The following is a 25688-nucleotide window of genomic DNA, read 5'->3' as shown; positions in this document are numbered from 1 at the left end:
AATTCCGATGCCTTTACTGCTGTGCTATTTAAACTAAACAGAGTAGCACTGGTTGGCCAACTAGTGTGATGGTGTGTGCAACATAAAACATGTTATATCCTCCAGCTGATCAATAAATGAATGTGTAAAAAGATGAATATTTCAGTCTTCATAGACAGATATGCGGGATGGATGTAATAGTGGTGTGGGGCAAAATAAACATCACTCCAGAATATTTCAATCTGCCTTCATTTTATATGAATTCAATTTAGCTACCCTTTGTTACAAAGTAGTAATTCAGCTGGACATTTACTGACAGACCAGTGGCGTATATGTTCTGGCAAGATAGTGCCGTGCCAGTAGAAGAGCTTGGATTTTAGCCAGAGCAACAAAAAAACACCAGGACTGAGCAGACAAACACATGAGTGACACCTACAGAAATCGCTAATGTCTTAGCCACACGAATTCCACCACAGACACCACGACAATGACTGCTCATCACAAGCAATGTCATGATGAAGACATTGAACCGTATTATCAGTTATGCAGTTAGCGTTGACACACGATGTCCAGTTCAGCTTCAGAGTTCAAACTGCGGTCAGAAGGCACACGCCTGACCTGTTCTTCGCCTTCTCTTCCTGCCTGGCAGTTTGTCTCCTACCAGTCTGTTACTTCTGATGAGCTGCCAGGGTCCAGGTCTGTCCAGGTCTGAGGGGGTACAGGGGGGGCAGAGGGGGCTGTGTTGTCGTGCTACCGATGCTCATTGGCACGGGGATTTGGAAACAGCAGTTCTGCTTGATTAAACTGTGATAGCTGGATATCCACCATAGTCTAACAATTCAGAGATAGTTAGTGTACCCCCCCCCCTTCTTTCATTCTGACTCTAAACCCAGCCGGTGTGGTGCTGTTGCTGTTTTCAATTGACCCAAATCTACGAGCTCAGGCCAAATCCAATGAAGAAAATGAATGTGTGCGTGTGTATGTGCCTCTGTGTGTCTTCTCTTTGTGTGGGTGAATAGACAGAGAACTAAGGAAAAGATGGGCTGAGAGAGCTGGCTGTGACAACAAAGGTTAAAAGCTCCCATTTTCACACCAAATCATTTGTGGAGTATGCGAGATGGCTGTTTGTAGATGAGGCGAGCTGTATCATTTCATTTTGCCTCTGCTTTTTCTCCCTCTGAGTTTTAGCCTCTTTAAAATCAATGAATAATATTTACTCCGAACGCTATCTCCTGTACTTTAAAATCAGTTATTCTGAAAAAGCACTCCAGTAAAAGAGGTTATGACCTTCAAAGAACACCCAATGGTAGTGTATATCCCATTGAATTATCCTAACTCCCATTTATCCAGAACCTATCCCGCATTCCTGCTGTAGACAGTTCTGTAATAAAAGTTATACAGTGGAGGAAAATCAATATTGTGTATTTCTACACAAAACTTGTCAGGGAGGCCTCTGACATCTGTAACAAGAACAACAACAAAGACAAGTATTCTCAAAGCAATATGCCTTCAAGCCAGAACAGAGCTGTAGATTTCAACAGCGCGTCTCCCGGGAATGAAGGTCGTGGTTTTTTAGTTTTTTGTATGCAAGTGATGAGGAGGATGTTTATGTGCAGCCATTATGTGCACATGTGGTTGTAATGAATTACTTTTACACATTTGCTCTTGGAAATGTGGATTTTAAGCTGTCATCAAAGCTCCCAGCTCTTGTGGTTTCTTTGCGCAGTCCACTCAAGGCCTCCGATGGATCAGCACCCAAGCACCCACAACAACCACACGCATGCCCCCGCTTGGTCCTTAATCAAGCTAGGTATAATTGGTGCGAGTCTCCAGGCCCAGTTATCCTTGGACCAGTCATAACACTTCAACAGAACCCCTCACCTCTCTGCTCAGGGCCAGCCAGGCTTAGGATAAATATTGATGAGTGAGTTGAACCACTCACTGACCTCTAAGTCTAAGACAGCAACAAAAAAAACAGAAAAGTAAATTGTTCTCATTTTCATTCCTTTAAAACAGGTTGAACAAAGTCAGAGGGGTATGATAGCCCTTGCTTTTAATGCACAGTTTTTGTTTCTGCTACTCCCTGTGGGCGGATGTCAACAGGCTGGATGAGATTGCTCTGCCACATAACTACAGAGCGGATTTGTTTGGGTCTCGGAGAGTATATAGTGGGAGGATTTTGTGCATTGAGGAATAGACGACCAGAAAGACGAGGAGAGAGCGAGAACGAGACGAGGGGGAGATGTTGGCTGCTCCTTAGGAAGAGCCTCAGTGGGATTACTAGAGCAGATTAACAAGTGGCCATCCTTGTGGAGCTAGTCTGGACACAGGAAACGCTGGCGGCCGGGTCACTGTGGGACTAACAGACTTGGGGACGTGTAGATTCCATTGCTTTTCATTCATTCAGCAGCAAGTATTTGCTCTGCTTTTGTTCCTTTGTCATTAAGCCCGCTCAAACAGGCACATATACCCCTCACATGCCCCCCCCTCTTTCTGCTGGAATGGGTATTGTGTTCATGATCGATGTGCCTCATTCCAGTGACGTGGTAGCCTGGCTAACTCTCATTAAAAATGGATAGGGTGTAGGGGACCCGCCAGTGTGTGTGTGTGTGTGTGTGTGTCTATACATGTTTAAAAAGAGGTGTAGGTGGCAGGAAGTCCCAGAGGTGCCAGCTGTTTACCGTGCACTGCTGACGGTTTCGAAGGTTGGAGGGAGAGGTGAAGGTGGTGGTGGATGTGGGGGTGTTCCTGAGGTCAGAGCCAGACCTGTTGCCAAGGCAACCACTTGCAAAATAGCTTCCTCTGAATTAGTGGTGACGGTGGGATTTTTCTCTCTTTCTGCTGCTTTCTCTCTCGCTCAGCATGGCGAGGCACATCTGGCACCGCAGAGACCATGGGTCTCATCAGAACACAAAACAATGGGCCGCTTCCACTCTGCTCTGTCCTCCTTTTATCCCTTTTTTTCCCTCAGTCTTTCTTTTTCTCTCCTCCCCCGGTCTTCTTTTGCTATCCTGCCCCTGTGCCCCCATCCGTCACAGAGATGCAGTAATGCAGTCTCAGGAGCAGGACAGAGGAGCTGAAATGGAGCCTCCAAGGTGGCCAAAAATAGCATTGGAAATTATTTGCAGTTAAAATCTTATCATCTGGTATATTTATCTTCTTAATATGCCTTGAAGGCAGTAGCATGTTTATTATGCAATACCCACCCATGGCTCTCTGTGTCAACACTATCACCTCCCTGAATGTTGTTGAAAGTTGTTCTTGAACCACAATTGGAACAAGAATAAGCTAAAAGTTACACAACTACATTTCTCATGTTGGTAGTCCCAAATGGCTTTCAAGAGGTTGGATTTAAAAGCCTTCTTAATGTCCCAGTGAAACGGAGGTTAGGGTGTCTTTAGCTTCTGTACTGTGACATATTCCGCAGTGAAACTGAATATTTGAGCGGTGTACGGTCACAAGAGAGATTAGATTTAAAACAAATCATTCACATTTGATTGGACCGCTTAAAAGTGGGCCGGCTTAGAGTTTAGCGCGATACGGAGCTACAGAGAACCGTTTGCTCCACACACATACCTTCCTCACCTGTTGTTCGATTATGAGGAGGATGAAGGAGAGATAAAAGGGCCAGCGTTTTTAACCGGCTCTGTGTCACTGGGCAGTACATGCAGATGAACGGCTGTACTACCCGCGTTGCAGTAGTTGAAAACCAGTCGTTTTCTCCCTCTCACAGCCACGTTGTTTTTGGAAATGAAAGCAACATTTTTGCCCACTTTTCCCTCAACACACATCTCTTATTACTCCATGTTGCTCTGTTAGCTACCGAGATCCAACAGGGAAGTGCAATTTTACATAACCGAGTTGTACAAAGTGTCACCTGATTTGATGATTTTTTTTAATAATGCCTCTGAGTGCAAGATGAATCATAAAACATTTCAAACCGTTTCACAGAGAGAAAAAAAGGGATTTGATTGACTGATATTTTTTTTTCATATTTGGCATTTAACAAGAGATGAATGAACAATTAACACAGGGGCGGTGGATTAAAACTGGGAAAGTGTATTTTCCATTTCACCAGGACTTTAATGATACAAAAATCATGTCAGGTTAAACATTAAGCATAAAAACCCTGCGTTAGGACAGCGCTTTAATACTAGAGCCCAAATCCCTAAAGGTTTCAGTAACAGAGAAGAGACCCGCTGGTTTAGAGGAGGCTTGGCAATAATAATGGAAGCTGAAGCCTATTCAGCATTGGCCTTTGAAAGAGAGGAAGCTGTTGTTTTAACCCGCGGCTGTCAGTCAGTCACCCAGGTTGCTCCAGTATGCGACTCCACTGTAGCCTCTCTGGTTGAATAACCCCCCGCTGAGGCCATCTTAAGCAGGAATTTTATTAGCATTGATTTACCAGAGCACAGTACTTCTCACCGGCAATGCTTTCTAACTCAAGTCAGCTGCGGATGAATGTGTGCAGACGGCAGAGAAAGTGGGAGGCAATATTAGATTGTGCGCTGCGCTTCTTTGTCTACCTTGAAAACACAGGAACAACAATCTGCACATCCGTTATGTCGCTGCGCATGTGTGCCTACAAACACACACACATGCACACACAGTGGGAGAAGGGGCTTCATTGTGCAGCCCTGCTGTGTTGAGTGACTGTAGCGTGTGCTGGGCAACAGCTGCTGTGATCCCCCCCCCCCCCCCCACCAACCCTCACCTCCACTACTGGCCCATGCTGGTCTAAACATCAATGCACTCTCTCTTACACACACACACACACACACACACACACACACACACACACACACACACACAGTATATAAAGCACAGCAATGTACACACTCTATGTCATATTCTGTCCTTTTTCAGTCCTCATGTGTTTGTTTTCCTGTTTACCTCGCTCTCCTGTATTACCCCCGTACCTTTTTGTGTGTTACAGTCTGTGTCAGCTGACAGCGGGCTGTGTCTGTCTGTCTGTCTTTAGACACCGCTCCATAAGGGACACCCCCAGCTCCCCCCACTACTCCCTGACTTTCCTCCCTGCTGACAGCTGTCTCCACACTGTAACCCTTTCATGGCTGCATCCGTGAAAGTTATACTACAAAGTTTCGTCAGCCTATGACACGTTTTGGGAAGGATCTGAAATTTGTTTTTGGGTTAAGAGGGCTTCACTTTGAGATATACACACAGGATGTTTCCCCGACCGCGTTCCTGGTGGGCTTGTTTGTCATCAGTTGCAGCTTCTGCTGCTGATGTGACCCCGTCTGCAGCTCATTACAGCATGCCACCTGTTTGTCCTGAAGCTAGGCAAGACACACACACACACACACACACACACACACACACACAAATAGAGTTTGTTGAGGTGACAGGGGGTTAATCTAACAGGAGTGTCCATGGCGTAGCTGCCACACAGAGCAGGGACTGTTGACGTCCCACCGTGTCAATGGCTTTCTTTGTCCCCTGGGCGCGTCTTTCTGTTGCCGCAGGGTTTAGGACCAGCAGGCAGACAGGTGGAGGGTTATTGAGCTTTTGAGGAGCAAAGACAAAACAAAGAAAAAATAATATAGGCTGGAGCACATGTAGAGTGCTGCAGAGTTGACGTATTTCTGTAGACCAACCCTGAAGTTAGCGTAGCGCTGGTTCCCTCAACGAAAAGCCAATGTGATTTTTACATTGGATTTAGGATTATTGCAGTAAAATAAGATCTGAGGCAAACCAACGTTTACTATACTTTCACGTTTTGTTCAACAAGATGTTCTTCACAAATGAACACCGCTTTTTTTATGATTTTTGAAGCGTAATTGCAATTGCTAGGGGCAAAAAGCTAACGTTAGGATATAAATAAACTACACTACGGTCGCGTGACTTCACCACCATGAAGATAAAGGCGGACGAGTCAGCGTGACAATGCTTAGTAGTCAAATTTAGCCTTTTTTTAAGGCACGTAAAAGCTTCAAAACTCAAGAAAGGGACATTTACTGACATATTTTAAGCTTGTGCTAACTGCAGACCTCATTTCAGGCATCGAACCAAAAATCCATTCAAAAAACCCATTGACATTGAGACGAGGGAACCAAAAGTGCAAAAATATGAACTCGTATCGGGGTTTTGGGACTCAATCCTGCAGCACTCCGTTGCTCAGAGTTTTCACAGCAACTGACGGTTCTGCCAATGACAGCTTTTCATATGCCATGCAATAATAGGTGCATGTTACAAATTTTGCTGTCAGCTGTTTCTTTTAATTTGATACGTTGTAATAAAGAAAAGCCTTTGATGGACACCCAGCTGTTATCTATTCCTATAGCTGACAGTAATTATTGTCACCCAGTTGTGGGCGATTTGCATGGGCTTCAAGAAACACTTAAAATGTGTTATTTGCACCCTTCATTCACTCCCCCACATTTTGCACAGGAGCGTTGAGGTTCAAGCTGAAAAGGGCACACACTGCCAGAGTGTGCTGTCATTATCCAACAAGGCGATTGCCAGGAATTTGAAAGACAGACAGGGCTGAAAATGTATCTGTATCAGACTCTTACTCTTTTCTTGCATCTGGTCAATATGCTGTGCAGTGTTAGTGTTTGTGTGGCAGTGTGTACTGTGTGTGTTCACTCCTGCTGACACAGTGAGATGCCCGGACACTTAAAAAGACACACACACACACGCACACTGACCTCCAGATCGCACAGACCTCTACTCAGACAGACTGAGTGCCATGTGGCTGAGCAGAACCTTGTCTGGCAGACAGACCGACACACAGCTAGATTCACATACACACACACACACACACACACACACACACACACACACACACGCACTCATTATATATAACTGATAGACGGATGAGAGCATGTTATGTAGCAGCTGAAAACGGGCCCAGCCTGTGGATCACACAACAACTCAGCTGACACACACTCAGTAGTTGGCCAGCTGAGATGTGTGATTTGATTCTGAGTGCTTCTCTACTCGGTTGTCTCCACATAATATAAATGATCAACCCTGCATTTGTGTAAATTTATTTTGTCAATTGCATAAGCACATAAACGCATGGATGTTTGTTCTTCATTCAAATGATTGTAGTCCAACAGCCCTGTGGGGATTAGCGTGGATTTGTGGGTGTGGAGTGTTTGCTTTGTGCTGAAAGTGCTTATTCAAATACTTTGCTGTTGACACTTTCAACATGTTTAGCTTTGAATTATCTGCTCCATCAATTTATAAAAAAAAAAGAAGAACAACTTGCAGTACAACATAAGTAATTACTTTTCAGTTTTAAAACTATTCTGCAATCATCTATTTGTTTAATGAAGTGGATCTTTACACAAACTTGGGGGAAAAAAGTTACACCTATAGTGTTTATAATACGTTGTTTGTTTATACTTTTCTAAAAAGTATTAACCTTACACTAGCTGGTAAAAAAACGCCCTGTCATTCTTATTTCAAATGTATGTAATCAAGTCAGACTTGAGAAAAGCGTCTGTCACTACTTGTGCTACTGTCCACGTGTAAGTGTTTTTGCACAGGCTCTACCCATGTGGACAGATGCCTCTGCGAAGACAAGAGCCTATTGATGGCAGAGCAACAGCTTTCTCTGGCCAACTGATCCCACCTGCTCACTACTGTTTCTCTGGCTTATGATAAAGGCAACAGTTGCCTGTGCAGTTGACGTCTCACACATTGATACACAGGGGCACCCAAACATTTAGGGCACATCATCCCCATACATAATCAGTCAACATAAAACATCATATATGACTTATCATAAGATGGAAATATCACATTCAAATGCTGCCAGTGAATGCAGATGTTTGTTTATGTTTAGTATATGTGGACAATCAAACGTGTTCAATCATCTGTTGGTGTGTGCTTGAATGGGTATTCCTTTAGTGCACACACACACACACACACACACACACACACACACCCAGAGGCTTCTTTGTGTGCATCTTGTGATGTGTGTTGCGCTGCCTGCACTCTGACCCTTTCATGTGCTTTCAGGTTATCCAGGTTCCCATCGAGTCATGTGAGCAGTACGGGACCTGTGGAGAGTGTTTGAGCTCCGGGGACCCACACTGCGGCTGGTGTGTCCTGCATAATATGTGAGTATCCCTCAATCGTCATTCGGTCAGTTTGAAGACACTTTACACACACATTTTTGTTCGACATTCTCCAAAATGGCCTACAAATTTCCTCACACATAGGCAGATAGGTTTATATTTTCCTAATGTGTATCTATATCAAATCAAGTGTTAGGAAAGAAGACTGTCTGGGAATGGTTGTGTAGTAATGACTTGATATTAACAGGAAATGACAGCACTCAGTTGGTGTATGATTTACTAGAATTTGAAAAGACACAAGAAATTACCAAAAAGGAATATCATGTAGGCGTTTTGCTGTGCCTGAACACAAGTTTACTGGACATCTGGTGAAGCCTATGTTTGTTGAGCCTGTTCCAGAGCAAGATAGGGGATATTTACTGTACATCCCGCTGTTGCCTTAAGAATAAGCATAGAAGCCATGAGTGACACCTGCTGGAACTGAAGCGTTACTGCAACAAGTCAAACTTCTAGAAAGCCAGACTTAGGAAAAAAGATGTATATTTATTGTAGTTTGGATTGTTCATTGTGATACACATCTGTAAATTGAGCTGACTGTAGTTAGACGATGAGATGGAGAGAGTATATTGGGGACACGAGAAGAATGCAACTCATTGCTAAAGAAGCCAGAAGACATTCTGCTCTTTCTCAATCTCTCCCCCTTTGTTCCTTAAGCACACACACACACACACACACACTCTCATCAGTCCGAGCTTCTTCTTAGCTGATGTGTGTTGAATTCCCCACTTACAGTCCCTCCTGAATGCAGCCCCTCTCTCTAAAGGTATAGCTGAATATTTGTGTGTGTCAGAGCCCCGCCGCAATCATCATTATCGTGATGGCGGCCCCTGCAAAGTGCACTTAAAGTAATTTACATCACTCCAAAGCTGGGACAGGACAAATAATTGCCATAGTGACAAGGTAATTCCGCGTGTGCCTGCAGAGGTACGGGAGGGGCTGGCTAAAGCTTTATATTCTTTGCAGTCTGCGTGCCTTCACACAGGGATCATTTACCACAACATTAGCCTTTGTGCTTCGCTGTTAATCACATGCTTTTTTTGTAGGTGTGGTAGGGAAATGGAGTCATCTTAGTTAGTAGGGATTCAAATCCACAGCGCGTCAGGGGTGGTGGTGCTAAAAGGTGATTAGTTTTTTTTAGCTGTTATGGTGAAAGCAGCTGTGAGGAGGGAACAGCTGTTTAGTCTGCAAAATGCCGTACTGGAGTATGTCGTGTGTGTGGGCTCGTGTGTGAACGTCTGTGCGTGCACGTGGGTAAGATTTTTTTGAGAACATGCACAAACACATGTGTGGACTGCTGTACTGTACAGTGGGGGAGAAAAGGTCAGCACCACAATTCACGTCGGATCAGCCATCTGTTCTTTCAACACAGTGGACCTTCGTGCCACCTGTCTCTGGTCCTAATACCCCTTTCTCTGGCCTGACCCTGCAATGAGTGTGGCGGGACCCCTGTCAGCTCTGGCGGAGTTGCTGCAAAGAGGAAAAGAAGTTAACGGGAGAATAGTTGCCGATAAAACCATTTCAGGGTACACATGTATCAGAAAAGACTATGCCATTCATTAAAAATAAAAATAAAAACGTCTCATCATGCCATCTTGCATGAGAAGCCGCAATGAAATGTTGATGATGTCTCAGAGTTGTATGTGCTCAATTAATTATGTAATCTTATCAATCCTCTCTGACTGCTTGCAAGATAGTTGATAGAAACAGGCTCTTATTTATCTGGAAGTGCAGGGTTTTAAACATGACTAATGGCGTAGTAAAGGTAGGGTTTTGCTTCATGGGATTAGTTAGCATGAAGACTGTTCACATTTCATTATTGTTATCAGTGGTTGATAGATTTGAACGCAAACCTAGTGAATTTGTGTCCAGTGAGAAATTGGGAAGGTCTGTGTTTGACCAAATATTAATTATGCACATGCTGTCAAACCTTCAGGTAAAGTTTCCAATTCATTTTTTTAAATGTTCATTCAGTCTATTTTCCTTTATTGTAAAGCACTGTGTGAAAGGTGCTATACAAACAAATGTTATTATCATTAGTAGTAGTCGTAAGTATCTGTCGAATGCAGCTGGAGAAAAGCAGCTGCACCCTTCTGGTGAAGAGCTCCCCTCTTCCCACTCGCCCGGAATTCAATTTCTTGCCAGCCGTGGTGCCATCCACAGCTGTGATGCTACCGCTTCCTTCTGCCCCCTTCTCCCTGAAACCATTGTTGACTTTTTTTTAAATTGTCTTTCCCCCTCTCCCATGTTTGTGTGCACCTCAGCTAGCATCTAAGGTATGCCACTCATCTCTCAGCTCAGCACAGCTCACTACTGCGTCGTCTCCTTCTTCCCTCTGGAATAAGCTCTTCCACACTCCAGAGAGGGTTGGCTTGCCACACACAAACACCCCTCGCTTTGATCACCCCCCCCCCCCCCCCCCCCCCCCCCCCCCCCCCCCCCCGCCCCTCCTTCTACAGCTGCCATCCGCGATATCCATCCTTCTTCTCCTCTAAACATTGTGTCCCCCTCCATATTTTCTTTATGTCTGTGCGTGTACGCTCATTGATGTGCAGCATTCTAAGGTGGCTAATTAGGAACATAGGAGGACATTAGGTTGGTTTGCGAGGATGATGAGGAGGAGAGAATGCCAAGGAGGCAGTGAGCTGTTCAGGAGTGGCGTCTCTGTCTTCCCTGTCTTTCTCCTCGCTTTCTTCTTCCTCTGATTCAGTGTGGTGTGAGCCTCTAAAGTCCTTTAATTACCAGCAGCTGCTAGGCATCCACTGAATGCACGAAGAATGAGAGGGGGAAAAAAGAGAGGGGATAAGAATGAGAGAAGGGGAGAGTGTTTGATTCTGCACACTCATCGGCCCACAAGACCGAGCAGCATTTTGATTGCAGCTGAAAGGGGAGCTCATCATCTCCAGCGCTCTTCAGTCAAAGTCCCCGTGAATGGGTAGTTCAGCCTCCATCTGACCACAATCCAAAAACATGGGGCTGTGGCGATGCTTTCTCTCCGTTGCTCCCTCCCTCACTCCGCCTGCTCCTCATCACTGTTAGATTAGCTGTCTAATCATGCCCAAAAGAGGCTTTTCCATCTCAAAATGTCCCACGTCACTCTGTTGTACCTCCATCCTATCGGCTCGCTCCCACATTCCAGGAGGAGACGGGAGGTTTTTGTTGAGATTTGTCAGGATTAGTCTGGACTTGTGTCCAGGGGCTGATATAGTGATCTAGTGCCAAGGTCAGCAGTTGACCAGTATAGCATGTTTCAGTACTATTATTTGTATTATAAGAATTTACTCAAGTAGTAAAATGTAGTACTATACAGTATGTGGAAATCAGCGCTAGTTTGTTGTGTGGATGACAGCTTAGGGCTATTGGTGTAGTAGGCCCCAGCAGAGAGTGTGTCAGCATTTGAGGGCTGCTCTGAGCAGAGTAACATATCACTACTACACTGTGATACTGTATTGCACTGTACTGTCAATCTGCATCTGGCTGAACTGCTCTGATTTGTTTCAACCCACACAGCAGCACCCTGAATGGCACAGCTGTCCACTTGTCAGAAATCGGTGTTACTATCTTAAATGCTGCCAAGCGATTTGTTTGGCAGCCTGGTTTGGAGCCCATTATACGGGTACACTTTGTCAACTGCAAGACTCTGGGTTTGAGGAATAGCTGTTTATGTTGTGTTTATGTCAACTTAAAACTATACACCGCAGCCCTATTTTTCTAAGTACAACATTCCCCCATAAGCAAGCACTGGCAAAAAAACTCCCCTTTAATGGGTAGTACTATACTATACTATACTATATTATACCAATAATAGTAGCCGTGGATATAATAGAATGATAATAGCAGTAATAGTAGCAGTAATAATAGAATTTGACTAATAATGATCAGTGTCAAGCATGACCATGGCAGACCATGTACAGAGGGAGAGATGAGCTCAATGTATCATAGGAAGTCCCCCAGCAGTCTATGCCTATAGCCGAGTAACTAGGGGCTGGTCCAAGGCAATCCTGAGCCAGCCCTTACTATCAGGGTTATCAACAAGCAATGCCTTAAGCCTACTCTTAAATCTGCCTCCCAGACAAACTGTGATGGTTCCACCACGAGAGGAGCCTAATGCGGCATGTTCATCATTATGCTACGAATGATGTCAAACACCGACCATAAAACTCCTCTAATTTACCAATGGCAACAACAATTAGGGCCGCAATGCAAATGGCTGCTTCAGCCCATTGTGGATGTCGGACTGTGTGTCTAATGGCAGACTCATCAGCTACAGACACCGTTAGCAGTCGGAGGGGAGCTGCATCCATCTTCCCAAATGTGCCTAATGAGATATCGATCACGGACGTGCAGGTCGATCAATATTTCCATAGATTCCTAGCACATAGAGCTAGTACACGTTGGCTCCATGGTTTTTGAAATACTGCACCGGTATGTGTATAAGTGGGCAGACTACATATAATAAATTTAATGATCCTAAAAACCCCAGTGTGTTTGTACCTTGCTCGCTCACTCGTTTTCTTTTTGAGATGCTTCCATCCCCGCACTGCTCTTTCTCTCTGCTCAGCCCACGCAAGTAAAGCTATAGCTGCTGCAGAGCAGTGAGCAATAGTCTCTTCATAAATCTTTATCCTCCCTCTCTTTGTCCTTTCCTTTACCCTCACCCAGTACCTTTAACAGAGACTGACTTGATTTGCATAAACCTATATGTGTGTACACATGTGCCTCTGAGTGTGTTTGACTCAGTTTATACCACAATAGCTTCCCAGATCTATGAGAAGACGAAATGAATGGGCTGTGGCCATACTGTGCTCTGTGTCCTCTGGGCACTGTCCCGCAGTGACATTATCAGTCGCCACAGGAGACAGACCATGAGCTGCATCTGTTGGTTTGACCCCTGACATGAACTGTACACGACTTTGGGTTTCAAACTGTGCCCTCATGTATAAACCCAAGCTCACACAGCAACATGAGCTGGTGGAGTTTACCATCTCTGTGGTGGTTTGAAATAGAAAACCCTGCTTTCTTTATCATCCCTCCTTCACTTCCCTCCGTACCTCCTGTGGTATGCGTTTAAATGGATGTTCTCACACTTTAGGGATGCAACAGTTAGAAACATATGCCCTGAATCACTCAGAATGAGGATAACACACTCAAGGAAGGAAGGGGTGTGTGTGTGTGTGTGTGTGTGTGTGTGTGTGTGTGTGTGTGTGTGTGTGTAGGCAGCATAATACATCACTGCTCACCTAATAATTCCTCTTTTCCTGTTTGAGAGCCAAAGCCCCGGTGCAGTCAAGCTTCATGTTTCATGTTAACATGTGTTTCTGTTGAAATGTGCGGACCAGGGTTCCATTCAATGAAATCAAATCACGGCAGTGATTCTCTAACATAATGGGTTGCCACTTAAGCCTATTAAAGCTTTGTTAAGCACCATCAAATATTCAATATATACATAGTTATTCCTCACTGTACCTACATCATGCCATACTACTTCTCTTCACACCCCACTCTGCCTCCAAACCATCTGTTCTATGCTGTCATTTTCCTTTCTGTGTGGTGTTTGTGGTCCGGCCCTATCAAGAGAAGGAAGGTGATTTTAAAATGGCTCCCCCTCTGTTCTCTCTTTTTTTTTTAAACACGGTACTCACAACGAGAGCTGCAATCAGACAGTCCTTCACACTTCCATTGAAGTCCTTAGATGTGGTAAGGGAAGGGGAGGAGGGAGAGAAGAACGTGCGTGTGTGCATAAATGTATGAAGGATTTAGTGTGAGGGACTGCATTGTTTTATGGTTGTGTACGTTTATGTGGGTGCATGTTTCAGTGTATACATTATATGTCTGTGGCTATGTGTCTGTTTGTTGTCATGTTTATGTGAATGGGTGTGTGTATTCATAAGTCTAGCTGTCCGTCAAAGCTTGGCACAGCAGAGACGACAGTGTAATTGCCTGTCCAGGGCAACAGAATAAGAAGCAGGCGCTGGTGGAACAGACCCTGAGGTTTGGCCTCTGCTAACCTCACCCTTCCACTATGTAAAGTGTTATTTTCCTCCCACAAAACACTAAAAATGACTCTGCACATTAGATGCAGCTTAGTGACTTGGGTCACAGTGCAGACGTGTGTAGCGGCTTCATTTGCACCAGGGCAGCCCACAGAAAATGCACAGGAGACAACAATATGCTGTCCTTTGTTTGTTTTTTATTTGTATTTATCTCACTTGCCTTACATGTCTGCATGAAATGTGACTGCCACTTACAGCTGCATTCATACCCTGCAGTTGGGTTGTCGATTCCAGAGAGGAGTAATAATAGAAGTGCAAGCACTTACTTCAGCACCATGGACAGGGCTCAACACTCAGGCTGCTTCCAGCAAAAAGCTCCTTATTACAGGAGAGCGGCGTGCATTTGTACTGCCAATCTGCATGTACGTGGAATTGTATTGTACGTATGCAAGTGTTAATGTGTGTCTGTGTGTTTCTTTCTCTTTTGAAAGAAATTCAATGTTTCACACCTTATTTTGTCCGTGAGAGCCCCCCCCCCCTCAGGAATGTAAGTGATGGAACACAAAGCATCGGGGAAGCTACTGAGTGACAGGCCAGGGCCAGACAGGAGGATAAGGGGGGGTGTACAGGAGAGAGGGGGTCAGGAGGGGGAATATGAGGAAGGCAGGATTCTAGTCAACACTCAGTGGCATGCACTTCAGCTAATGAGAGAGGCAAGGGGTCAGTTTCTAACTACACAGAGATAATGGCCATCTCCTGAAACCATGGCAACAGCAGCCATCCTGCACTCCCCCATCACCCCCGCTGCCACGTCCCTCTCGCCGCGCTCTCATCTTACTTTACCCCACCAAAATGATTTTTTTTTTTAAATCACAGTGAGGAAAATGAAAGCAGGGCTTTTTGTCAGTTAATGACCACCCAGGTTTTTGCATCTGTACCCATGCGGCTTGGAGACATGCATAAAACATTGTGCCGCGGTCCACACCTGAAAGCAAATTAAGTATCATTTGCTGCTGCCATTGTGAATGTAAAAAAAAGCGCCAAATTGCCGACACCTTGCCGAAGAAAGGTGTACTAATTTCAACCTGTGAAAGAGTGAGGCAAAAAAGGGAGACGCATGGAGAGAGAGAGTGTGACAGAGATGTGGCAAATACAGCATGAAGTCAAATGTGTAAAATGAAGAGGCAAGGTCATTTATATCTGGAGTAACAATGAAAATGTCACATTTAAAATGTAGAAATAGCGTTTCAAAAGTGGTGAAGGGGACACCCAGGTAATAATTCAGAAAATGTAAAAAGTGTGTGTATGCTTGTGCCTGTTCATGTGAGTCTGCTGGATATGGCTTGAACTTCTGACAACAGAATTACAGACAGAAGCTGTGGATGAAGATGTAGCTTAGAGTCAGTATGTGTGAGAGTATGTGGTTAAGAAGCATGATATGGGCCCTGATACACGCGCGCACACACACACACACACACACAAATACGGAGTCAGCAGCCAGGGGAGAATGGACAGGGTTTGTAGTGGTACATCAGCACCACGGACAGCGACTGACCCATCGGAGTCCAATTAGAGCTGCTTTGACCAGACAGCCAGTTAACCAGCCTGGGTTGGATGAGGAGAGAGAGCCTTTGGTGTAATGGGATGGAAGGAACACACCGTTTTAATAAGAGGGAATAAGAGTGGCTGAGTTTTTTTAACGAGGGATGTGGCGGTTTGTGGGGGTGTCGCGTGGTACTTGATATACTATCTGGCCACTAAGATCTCTTATGAGTGAGCACCGTGTAATTTGCACCAGTTGCATCACCAAAGTTGTCCAGCGATTGAAGAATATAATTTGGCTGTGTAGTGCTTAGTGCTGTGGCTTCGTAGTTTATGTTAATATGGTGTATTAAATTACCCACTGGAGGCAGAGGCTCCACTGCTGGTGCCACCACTTGTTTGTGTGGTTTGTTGGGAAGCTTCCTGGAGGCCATGATCGCCTACTATTTTATGAAACGTTTAGAGCTCCATGTCCTAGAAGCCAGCTGCTATTTTTTACTGGGAGTGTCATGAAATACACATTTTTACAACAGTGAGCTTTTTTTCCAGTGAAATCGTTTCCTATTATAGCTTCAATATGCCGTGTGTTTTGCACAACAAGAAAACAAAAAAAAAATTGTCTCATAAAGAACAGCATAACTCAGCCAGAATCAAGAGCATGTCAAATTGACAGCCTTTTATCATCAACACAAAACAAACACATCTACATGAGTGAAACAGACAGCATGAAAAAAAGAAGAGAAAAGATGCCCGGAGCATCTGGTGTAGTTCTCCAGTGATCAGTGCAGGTGTCGTGAGACTGAGGTGGTGGATCAAAATGCACTTCTACAATGTGTCCATCTAATGTCCAGGAGAAGTAGGGGGTGATTAATCATGCTTTACAGCATTAGTTCTTCCTCAAAGCACCGCTAGTATTTTAAAAAATAATTTTAAAAACATTGTTCAGAAAAACATTGTTTTTCTAAACAATGTTTACTGCTAGCGCTTTTGATAGTTTGAATCCCCATCTTTCCATCCCATTCCCTGTCACAAAACTGGCAATTTGTCTTTTTCAGACCCCAACTTAAACTGTCACATAGTATTTTCATTGCTGCACTTATTGTAACATGAGTATTTATTTCTATCACAATTGTTGTTATTGGTTTTTTTTACCCCTTTCTTTACTTTTCATTGTGAGTGTTTTCTTCCTATTATAACTTTGCCAGCACGCTATTTCCTGTAATATATTCATTCATCGGGTTACTAATGTTTTGGTTTTTTGTAACAATATAATCGAATTGATTTTTTTGTGAACTATATTAGTACTGGTAGCCTCTCTTTTTCTTTTTTATTCATGTTCCTGCTGAAAAACAAATATCAGTAAAACCATACTTTCTTGTTCCTCCCTCTCCTTTCTGTTCAGCTGCTCTCAGAGGACCCGGTGTGAGCGTGCAGATGAGCCTTACCGTTTCGCCGCCTCTCTCAACCAGTGTGTGAAGGCCACTGTGTACCCAGACAGCATTGCGGTGTCAGAGCCCAGCGTACCTGTAAGTTCACACAAGCACATTCCTACATCCAGTACGCACACAAAATGCCAAACACCTGCAATCTTAACCTCTACTTGCTCACATTACAATGATAAATAAGCTACCATTTACATATTCCCCACCCACGTACAGAGGCAGAACATTTTAAATGATCCCACATAGCAGTTTGCCTAGTTTTGATTGCAGTTGATGCATAAACATTAGATGAGAAGGTTCATAAGAGCTTGATGTGGGCGTTTCAGTGTGCATATGCTCACTTGGTACAAAGCAATATGTGTGCCAAGACATGTTTGTGTGGGTGGGTGTGTAGGTGTTAAAGTTGTCCGAGTGCAGCTGAGTACAGTGCAGTATGTCCACATGGACCGAGCGAAAACGGGCAGATAGAGCATCAGTGAAAAAGGCTCTGCCTGTCCAAGTTCTGCTGAACTTTGCTGAACATATGTGGACACATGTTAGGTCTTGAAATACCCGCACTGGGTCAGTTAATCCGGAACACAAAAGATTCATCTCCTCAGGTTTGGATTTATCTGAATAATGGTGGTGCTCAGCAGCATTTGGTTTTTACCATATTACACCAGGTGAAACTGCTCACAACAAGGTCTCAGATGTAATATTTGTACAATTTGGTCAAACAAAACTAGTTCAACTAAGCTCTATGATAGCAGACATAACTACAGCGGACTTCTCCAGACCTCTTTAAATTGCACATAATATCCTGGTTTGATAGTCTGCACGGGCACATTTTCCTTGTATTTTGCTTAAGATGGCGGTTGGTAAGAGTCACTAGAGCCCAACATAAAGGGTTATACCGAGTGGCGAAGTGGTCATTTGTTGAGGTGGGTGTACTACTAGCTAGATGAGTTGGTTACGAGAATGAAGTGAGTATGCTCTCCTATGTATTCCAAAACGATTTGGCTAATAGGTGGGTACACAGTAAGCCCACAGTATACCCGGTAAACCTCAAATAACCTTCACTTGACCACATTTTATACCGAAGAATCATCTGTGAAAGATTCCACCCAGAATCCCCTATGAGACGCTCTACAGATAACCCTTCTATGGTGTAATGGTTTCACCCAGAAACCTCTCCGGGATTCAATCCAGAATCTTTTCACCCTCAAAAGGTCCTAACAAGAACCCACTCTCTATTGAGATCTCTTTTATATCCCAAGGGTTTCATCTAGAACCCACCTAGGGTACCTCATGAGGCTCTTAAAGGGCCAGGGCTGGTGTGGTGCAGCGCAACACACAACAATCATGGTTCACAATCACAGTTTTTGGGGATATGACGGCTGGGAAGATATTTGAACACCCATGCTTTCAACAATCCTTGAAGAACTCTTTCTTCCAAAAAGGGTTCTTAAAGGAATAATATTTCAAAACCCTTTCTTTGAAACAGAAGCAAATGGTTCTGGGTAGATCCTCAGTCCTTTAGAAAGAAGCCTTTTGGAAACCTTACCTTTCAGAGTGCAGCCCTCCGTATACTTGGCCCCAGTTGTCCACTTTACAACAGCAGTTTATCCGAAAACATGTTGTTCCCATGTCACGCTGTACCAGGAACAGGGTCATCTCACCAAACCCTCCCCAAAAACCCCTCACAAATTCTCACAGTTCACAAATTCCACAGCAGCAGACATCTCCATGACAACACAGCCTCTTCATGTGGGCAATACAAGAGATAGAAACACAGCGAAAAACAATCAAATTACCTTTATTAAAACTCTGCCACCAATTAGGCTGGTTGTTGCTGCCAAGCCGCAAAAAAACCCACCACCATCATCATAAGGGAGGACGGGAGATCAAAAAGAGCAGAGGCTTAACACTCTGAGACAAGCTCACTTTCTGTTGCAGCCTTGCTGCCTCTGTGTGTGTATGTGTGTGTGTGTGCATGAAAACAATTTGAGTGTTTATCTGTATATGTGTGTCTTGACAAAATGATGAGAGCTAATTAATGTGAGAGGTTCCTCGGGGAATTCGACATTGAACAAAAGACATTGATTGCTGTGATTGCTGTAATCAAGGATCTCTCTAACACACCTCAGAGCGAAGTAACACAAACACGGTGAAAGTACAACAGGGTGGAAGACAAGAGGTCCTCAGCAGAAAGAAAAAAATAAATAAATCATCCATCCTCTCAACGGGTACCAGAGTAAGCTAGCTAACGAGGGAGGCAGTGTAGTCAGACAGTCAGCATCTCTTGAAAGACCTACAGTTAAGCTGCTCAGCTGCCTTCCCTGTCCCAGTAGCCCCGCGGTGTTTAGTGAGCGGTAGATAAAACAAAGAGAAACTTCAAACGGCATGGCCCAAAAATAACAGCTAATGGAACAAGGCTGTGAAATGCCATGATGATAATTATCCAGGCTGCCTCTCTTGGCTAGAGAGCAAGATCACACACCCTGTGCGCAAGAATACATTTATTTATAGGCAGAGCAGCTGAATGCTCCAGCCCCGGTGTCACCGCTCTCCAGAGGATGACTTCAAACACTTCTATGTGCATCTGCATACGTGTGGTATTGCACATGTACTGCCCATTGTGTGCCAGTATGTATAGGTTTTATTTGGGGGGGGGTTGCATGTCTTTCATGTATCTCTGTGTCCTTATGAACTGGAGAAAAAAGAAACAAAAATAGAAGTTGCCGAGTGACCATTGTTTCCCACTTTCCTGTATACAGTTCAGTATTGACCACTGACTGAACCACAATGTCTGCCTCTACCTCTGGAATTATATCCTCTACATTCAAATGATCTAAATACAGCCTTATTTTCTTTATTATGGTGTTGATAACATTTTGAAGACACTGTAGCATTTCTTGGCAAAGTCGATCGACAGTATTGCCAGCAGCGTTGTGTTCTTCTTCTCATTCTATTTGGAGCTTATTACACTTCTGCATTCAAACCATCATGCCCGGTTTGGTTCATATTCAAACAATCGTGCGTAACAAACATTGTCACATCATGTTAACATGGTTGTCATTTGCCCCACCCCTTGTGCAGCTGCTGGTGAAGGTGAGCCACGTTCCAGACCTTTCTGCGGGCATCACTTGCTCCTTCGGCAACCTGACGGAGGTGGAGGGGCAGGTCAATGGCAACCAGATACTGTGTGTGTCTCCTACTGCCAGGGACGTCCCCGTCATTCCCCCCGACCAAGGTAGATACAACAAACAGACACGCACATACGACTATCCAGTGAATGTAAACTGATGAGTGGTATTATTATACCTTGTCTTATAAGTCATTATATAATGCTTCATATTGTGTTATGTTTATTTTGGCATTATGGATATTTATGAGTGCTTACAACTATGATTATACAGTGCTATAAGCAGATTGTAACTATTATAAATGTTTATAATGCATCTTAGACATGGGTCTCATAGAAACTGTTTCCAAAATATTTTACAATGTAGTCCATACAAACTCTGGTCCGATCATGGAGATTTAGATGTGAACCGTAACACGTCTAAACGCAGCCTAGGACTCCCATACGTCCCTCTCTTTCTGCTACTTATGCTGCACTGAGCTAACCGTTCAACTGCCCGCACTCTGAAACATCTTTATTGATTCAGCCCCCATAATTTAAGCAGGCACCGTCTACATAACAAGCTCCCACATATCCAGAATCAGTCTCCTGGCTGTGAAGTGTGCTACACACAAGGCCAGGCCACATTAGAGCTGACGGGGGGGTCAGACTGAGATCCCCTGGCCTGTGGCTGAGCTGCAGCTCACCACATTACTGCCCTCAGACTGGGATAATTGGCAATGGTCTAACAAGCAGGTTCAATCAGCCTGGGGACGGTTTAGTTGAGGGGACAATGGGGAAGTTGATGTGGTGGATTAGTATCTTACCATAGCCAAGGCACAGGGAGCTGATCTGCTGTTTGCTTTGAAGAAAAGTGGGACTTGATATAGACACACAGAACAAAACATATACTCAATAAAAATTGTAATTTGTTATAGTAAGGAATTATATTTTAGCAGGTACAAATGTCCAATCAGCCATTTTTAGCTCATTTCACAAAATCTAGAAACTTAAATTATTCATAATTGAGTAGAACATATCTAAACATTGCCTAGACAACGTTTAGGTCCAGGAATAAATAAATGCTAATCACTTCTAATATACTATTCATAAAAATCTCGTGACCTTTCAAGCATTTCCCCAGCATATTTTCATAAATATACCATCGTGGCTCTGGGATCCATTTATTTGCAAACATATATATCATTATAATACTAACACCTGCTATTTGACAATAATAACCTGTTGTTTGCCAGCCAAGATGGCTGCAGGGTGACAAAACCAAACACCCTGAATAATATATTATGTGTATAGTATGTGCAGCGTGCAGTGGAAATCACTGTGTGTTTTGGGGGTGTGGTAATCCTCCTCCCTGTGAGTAAATGACAGCCCTGTTTGCCCAGAGCTCCCACGGGGACTGGTGCATCAGGTACTAATATGAATGTTCTCCCCTAGGTAAATGTCAGCCAATCCCCCTGGTAAGCCCTTCCTCCATCCATCTAGCTTTCCATCCATCCTACCATTCCTCTCTTTGACCAACTTCCACCGTTCCTCCCTCCTCTTTTGTTGCCTCTCCTAGCGGTTTATACCTAATTTTTTTTCACTCCACATCCATTCCCCTGAGGCCACTTCCTCCTGACCTCCCCACTATCCCCCTCCATCTCCTGTCCCCAAGCAAGCATTTCTATCTGTTGCACATCAACATCGATCCTGCAGTGGCAATGACCTGAGGAGAGGGGAGAAGAAAGGAGAGGAAAAGAGAGGAGAAATTGAGATAATATATTGAAGTTGGAGAACAAGGAAAAATAAAGGAGAAATTAACACAAGAGCAAAGGAGTGAAAGGAGAGGTTAGAATACAACTGAGGATAGTAGACTGAGCTTGACATGAAAGAAAATAGCTGGCACTTTTCTTCACAAAGGAAAAAAAATAAAATCCTAGAGGAGGTTTTGTGTGGACAGGAACTCTGTACCACTTTGTTTGCCTGATCCTGTGAGACGAATGCGAAATGGTAGAAGTCAGCCATGAGCCTAGCCTGCCCGCTACACAGACTTGTGTGAAACAGAGCCTGATTCCCAACAGGTGCTGTGGAGAGAATGGGGCACGGAGGGTCGTTCAAGCCTCCTACTCACTGAATGTCATCTGAAATACACACACACACACACACACACACACATATACTGTATATGGAGTCTGTATTATTGTGGGGAGAGATAAGAGGCTGCTTTTACAGAGAACAGAAGCATGGCCATAACTCAACAACAACATTTGATCAGATGAAAAGGCTCTGTATGTAACTGAAATTTGCTCTTATTTGGCTTGCATATATGAAATACCAGCGATACCACACAAGAAGTCCTACCTTTCCAGATATCTTGTACCTTGTAACTGATTAGCATACGATTCAATGATGTCTGCTCTTCACATCCTAAGCAAAAAATAATCCACCCATCCATTATCCTCTGCTTATCTGGGGCCGGTCGCGGGGGCAGTGGGCTTAGCGACATATTCCAGCCATCCCTCTCCCCAGTAACGTGTTCCAGCCCTTCCTGCGGTACCCTGAGGAGTTCCCAGGCCAGACCAGATATATAATCTCCCCAGTCGTCTACTCCGGGGTCTCTCACCTGTTGGATGTGCCCGGAAAAACCAGTCTAGGAGGCATCCTGATCAGATGCCCGAACCACCTCAGCTGGCCCCTTTCGACTCGAAAGGGCAGCGGCTGTACTTCGAGCTCACTCCAGATGTCTGAGCTCCTCACCTCGAAGGCTAAACCCAGACACCTTACAAAGGAAGCTCATTTTGCTGCTTGTATCGGCAATCTCAGTCTTTCACCACCCAAAGCTCATGACCACAGAGGGTTTGAACGTAGATGGACTGGTAAATCGAGAGCTTTGCCTTCAGGCTCACCTCCCTCTTCAACTACGGTCCGGTACAACACCTGAATCACTGATGACGCCACACCGAACTGCCTGTCCATCGTTTGCAAAAAAAAATGCAAAGATAAATAATGCATGAGTATACAATACAAGTTCATCTTTTGTCTCCTCTCTTTCAGATTGGTCAGGCGTTGAGCTGAGGCTCAACTCTAAGGAGACTGGTCAGATGCTTATCAGCACAGAGGTCAAGTTTTACAACTGCAGCGTCCACCAACTGTGAGTATCTCTTTCAGAGCCCATTCATTCTCTTTTACAAAAACAAAACCCCAGACCTGCTGCCCAAAGCCACTGGATCAATGCTCTGGGAATTAGTTACAATTTGTCCTCAACCTTAGCCGGCCCCGGTCCCCCTAAAAATATCCCCTGTGAAGACTAATGTAATCTGATAGCTGACTGCTCCCTGAGCACAGTCACGGGAAGTTTCTTTCCTGTTGCACTAATGAAGCCTTCTTCTCAGACACGCCGCGGTACAAAACACAAAGCTTTCTGCCTAACAGGCCTTCAGGACGGATTTCACGCCCCGTTTTCATGCTATGTCCGTCCCCGATTCAGTGATGTTGAATCCAGGTCCCTGTATTGGAGATCTCAGGGACGGCAGTGCCTTTGCAATTGCTCGCTTCATTCCCGTGTACAGCAGATTCTGTTTGTGCTAGATCCAAAGTCCTTGCTGACTTGGGAGTATCAGTGAATGGAGAGCAAGAGACTCAGGATATCACTGCATTGACGCTAGCAGGAGTAGCATGTCATATTACCCTTTTATTATCCACTTCGACATTAAAGCAAAATGTTGTAGCCACTGTCTCCTTTGTTGTTTTGCATCTCTCGCTCTCAACTTCCTATGGTTGTCTGCTTACTGAGAACCCTGTCTGAGTAGCACAGAAAGCAATTACCAGCTCTCACATCAGCTCAGTTAATGGCCGATGACAAACACACACACACACGCACACACACACACACACACACACACACACGCGCACTCAAACACACAAAGAAAGATACATACACTTGAAAAAGCCATACGCTCATGATGTAAACTCTGGCTCTCTCTTTCTCTCCCTCTTACACACATGCTGTACACTCTATCTGCCAGAAGGTGAATCAGCCCTATTCTTCTGAATTAGTGTGCTTGCCAGAGATCCCTCCCATGCTTTTGCATCGATGAATATTTAACAATAAGCAAGTATGCATAACTCAACCGTATTTCAGAGAAAGAAAGGGAGAGGGAGAGCCAAGTGTGATTACAATACGCTCTCCGAACAACTGTGAATACATGGCGTAGTTAATTCAAAATCAATTGAAAGTCTTTGCCATGGCAACATGGAGAGAGAATCAAGTATGGTAGCCTCAGGCTTGCCCATGCTTGTATTTGCTCATCTCTCCATCCATTCATCCATATAGTAACCAGTACACAGGGTTGCTAACTGTCCCGTATTAGCCGGGCCGTCCCCCGGGGCTAAATTGGTTTGTCCCATACAGACCCTTCCCCTTGTCTTGTATATTGACCGCTACTCTACTCTGATCACCAGACAGCACTTTTACAGATCCTATCTGATACTACAGCAGTAGAAGTTCATGTGCTGATCACTGAATAAGAGATCCAGATATAACATATTTTGCACAGAATAAGTAAAACAAAAATACATATTATAGATAAATATATCAGTATTGCACAGAGGCAGTTATTGTACGGTATAAATAGTGTACTTTTACTGCAGAGTTCAGTGTGGCGATGGGTAGAATCTGTTCGTTGGTCTTAAGGATCTGATTACTTCTTCCACCGCCGCTTGCAGTACAGTATGTACCCCATAGTGACACATACACACACACGCTTACATATGATGAATGTAAAAATGCTCACACACAAGCACACACCTAACAGCTGGTAATAACAGCGACACTCCAACAATGCAGAGCTAATGGTAATTGCAGGATCAAGCTGCGCCAATGTCTTATTCGCCCTCATTACTCAACGTTCCTGCACTCTCTTGTCTCTCTTTCTCCATGTGATTCAGGCCATGAGGGCTAATATGCAGCCCAACATTCATACATGATACGCAGTATTAATATATGGCTTTATAGAATATGTGCAGGGGAGAACTTGGGCCAGCAGCTACAGTATTAGGTGCTGTGCCAACCACAAGGGCACAACAACAGCAGGTGCCCACTTGGGATCTGAACAAATTTCCTCCGTGGTACTTACCTCCTTAACTGCACGTTTTTTTTCCTGACTCTCTTCTTCCGTGTGTGTGTGTGTGTGTGTGTGTGTGTGTGTGTGTGTGTGTGTGTCCATGCAGGTGTCTGTCTTGTGTGAACAGTGCCTTCCGCTGCCACTGGTGCAAGTACCGCAACTTGTGTACCCATGACCCCTCCAGCTGTTCTTTCCAGGAGGGACGAGTCAACGCCTCTGAGGTTGGTGGAACACAAATGTGCACAAGTGCCCACATATGCATATAAGCAAGCTTTCTAGCACAACTTTCTCTCTCACTCTCTCTCTCTCTTCCTCTTCCCTCTCTTCTGCACCTTCCCCCATCCTGGTCTGTGTCAGCCTTAGGGCATATCTTCAGAAAAAAAGCCATCTAAGCTCTT

At 44.4% G+C, this 25688-nt stretch overlaps 1 protein-coding gene across 2 annotated transcripts in view; it reads left to right on the top strand.

Moving 5' to 3' along the window:
* plxna2 (plexin A2) overlaps window positions 1-25688 on the top strand; it is a 176971-nt gene that overhangs the window by 89255 nt on the left and 62028 nt on the right. For both annotated transcript variants that reach the window (XM_031844680.1, XM_031844681.1), the window contains exons 5-9: window positions 7972-8072; window positions 17025-17148; window positions 20143-20296; window positions 23222-23318; window positions 25397-25511. In XM_031844680.1, coding sequence (XP_031700540.1) covers window positions 7972-8072; window positions 17025-17148; window positions 20143-20296; window positions 23222-23318; window positions 25397-25511 — 591 coding nt within the window. The remainder of the gene's footprint in view (window positions 1-7971; window positions 8073-17024; window positions 17149-20142; window positions 20297-23221; window positions 23319-25396; window positions 25512-25688) is intronic.

Source organism: Anarrhichthys ocellatus, unplaced genomic scaffold, assembly GCF_004355925.1.
Source record: "Anarrhichthys ocellatus isolate YVR2014 unplaced genomic scaffold, GSC_Weel_1.0 scaffold5, whole genome shotgun sequence".
In the NCBI taxonomy this organism is placed as follows: Eukaryota; Metazoa; Chordata; class Actinopteri; order Perciformes; family Anarhichadidae; genus Anarrhichthys; species Anarrhichthys ocellatus.
The sequence above is the reverse complement of the archived record's forward strand: the minus strand, read 5'-3'. Positions and strand labels throughout refer to the sequence as shown.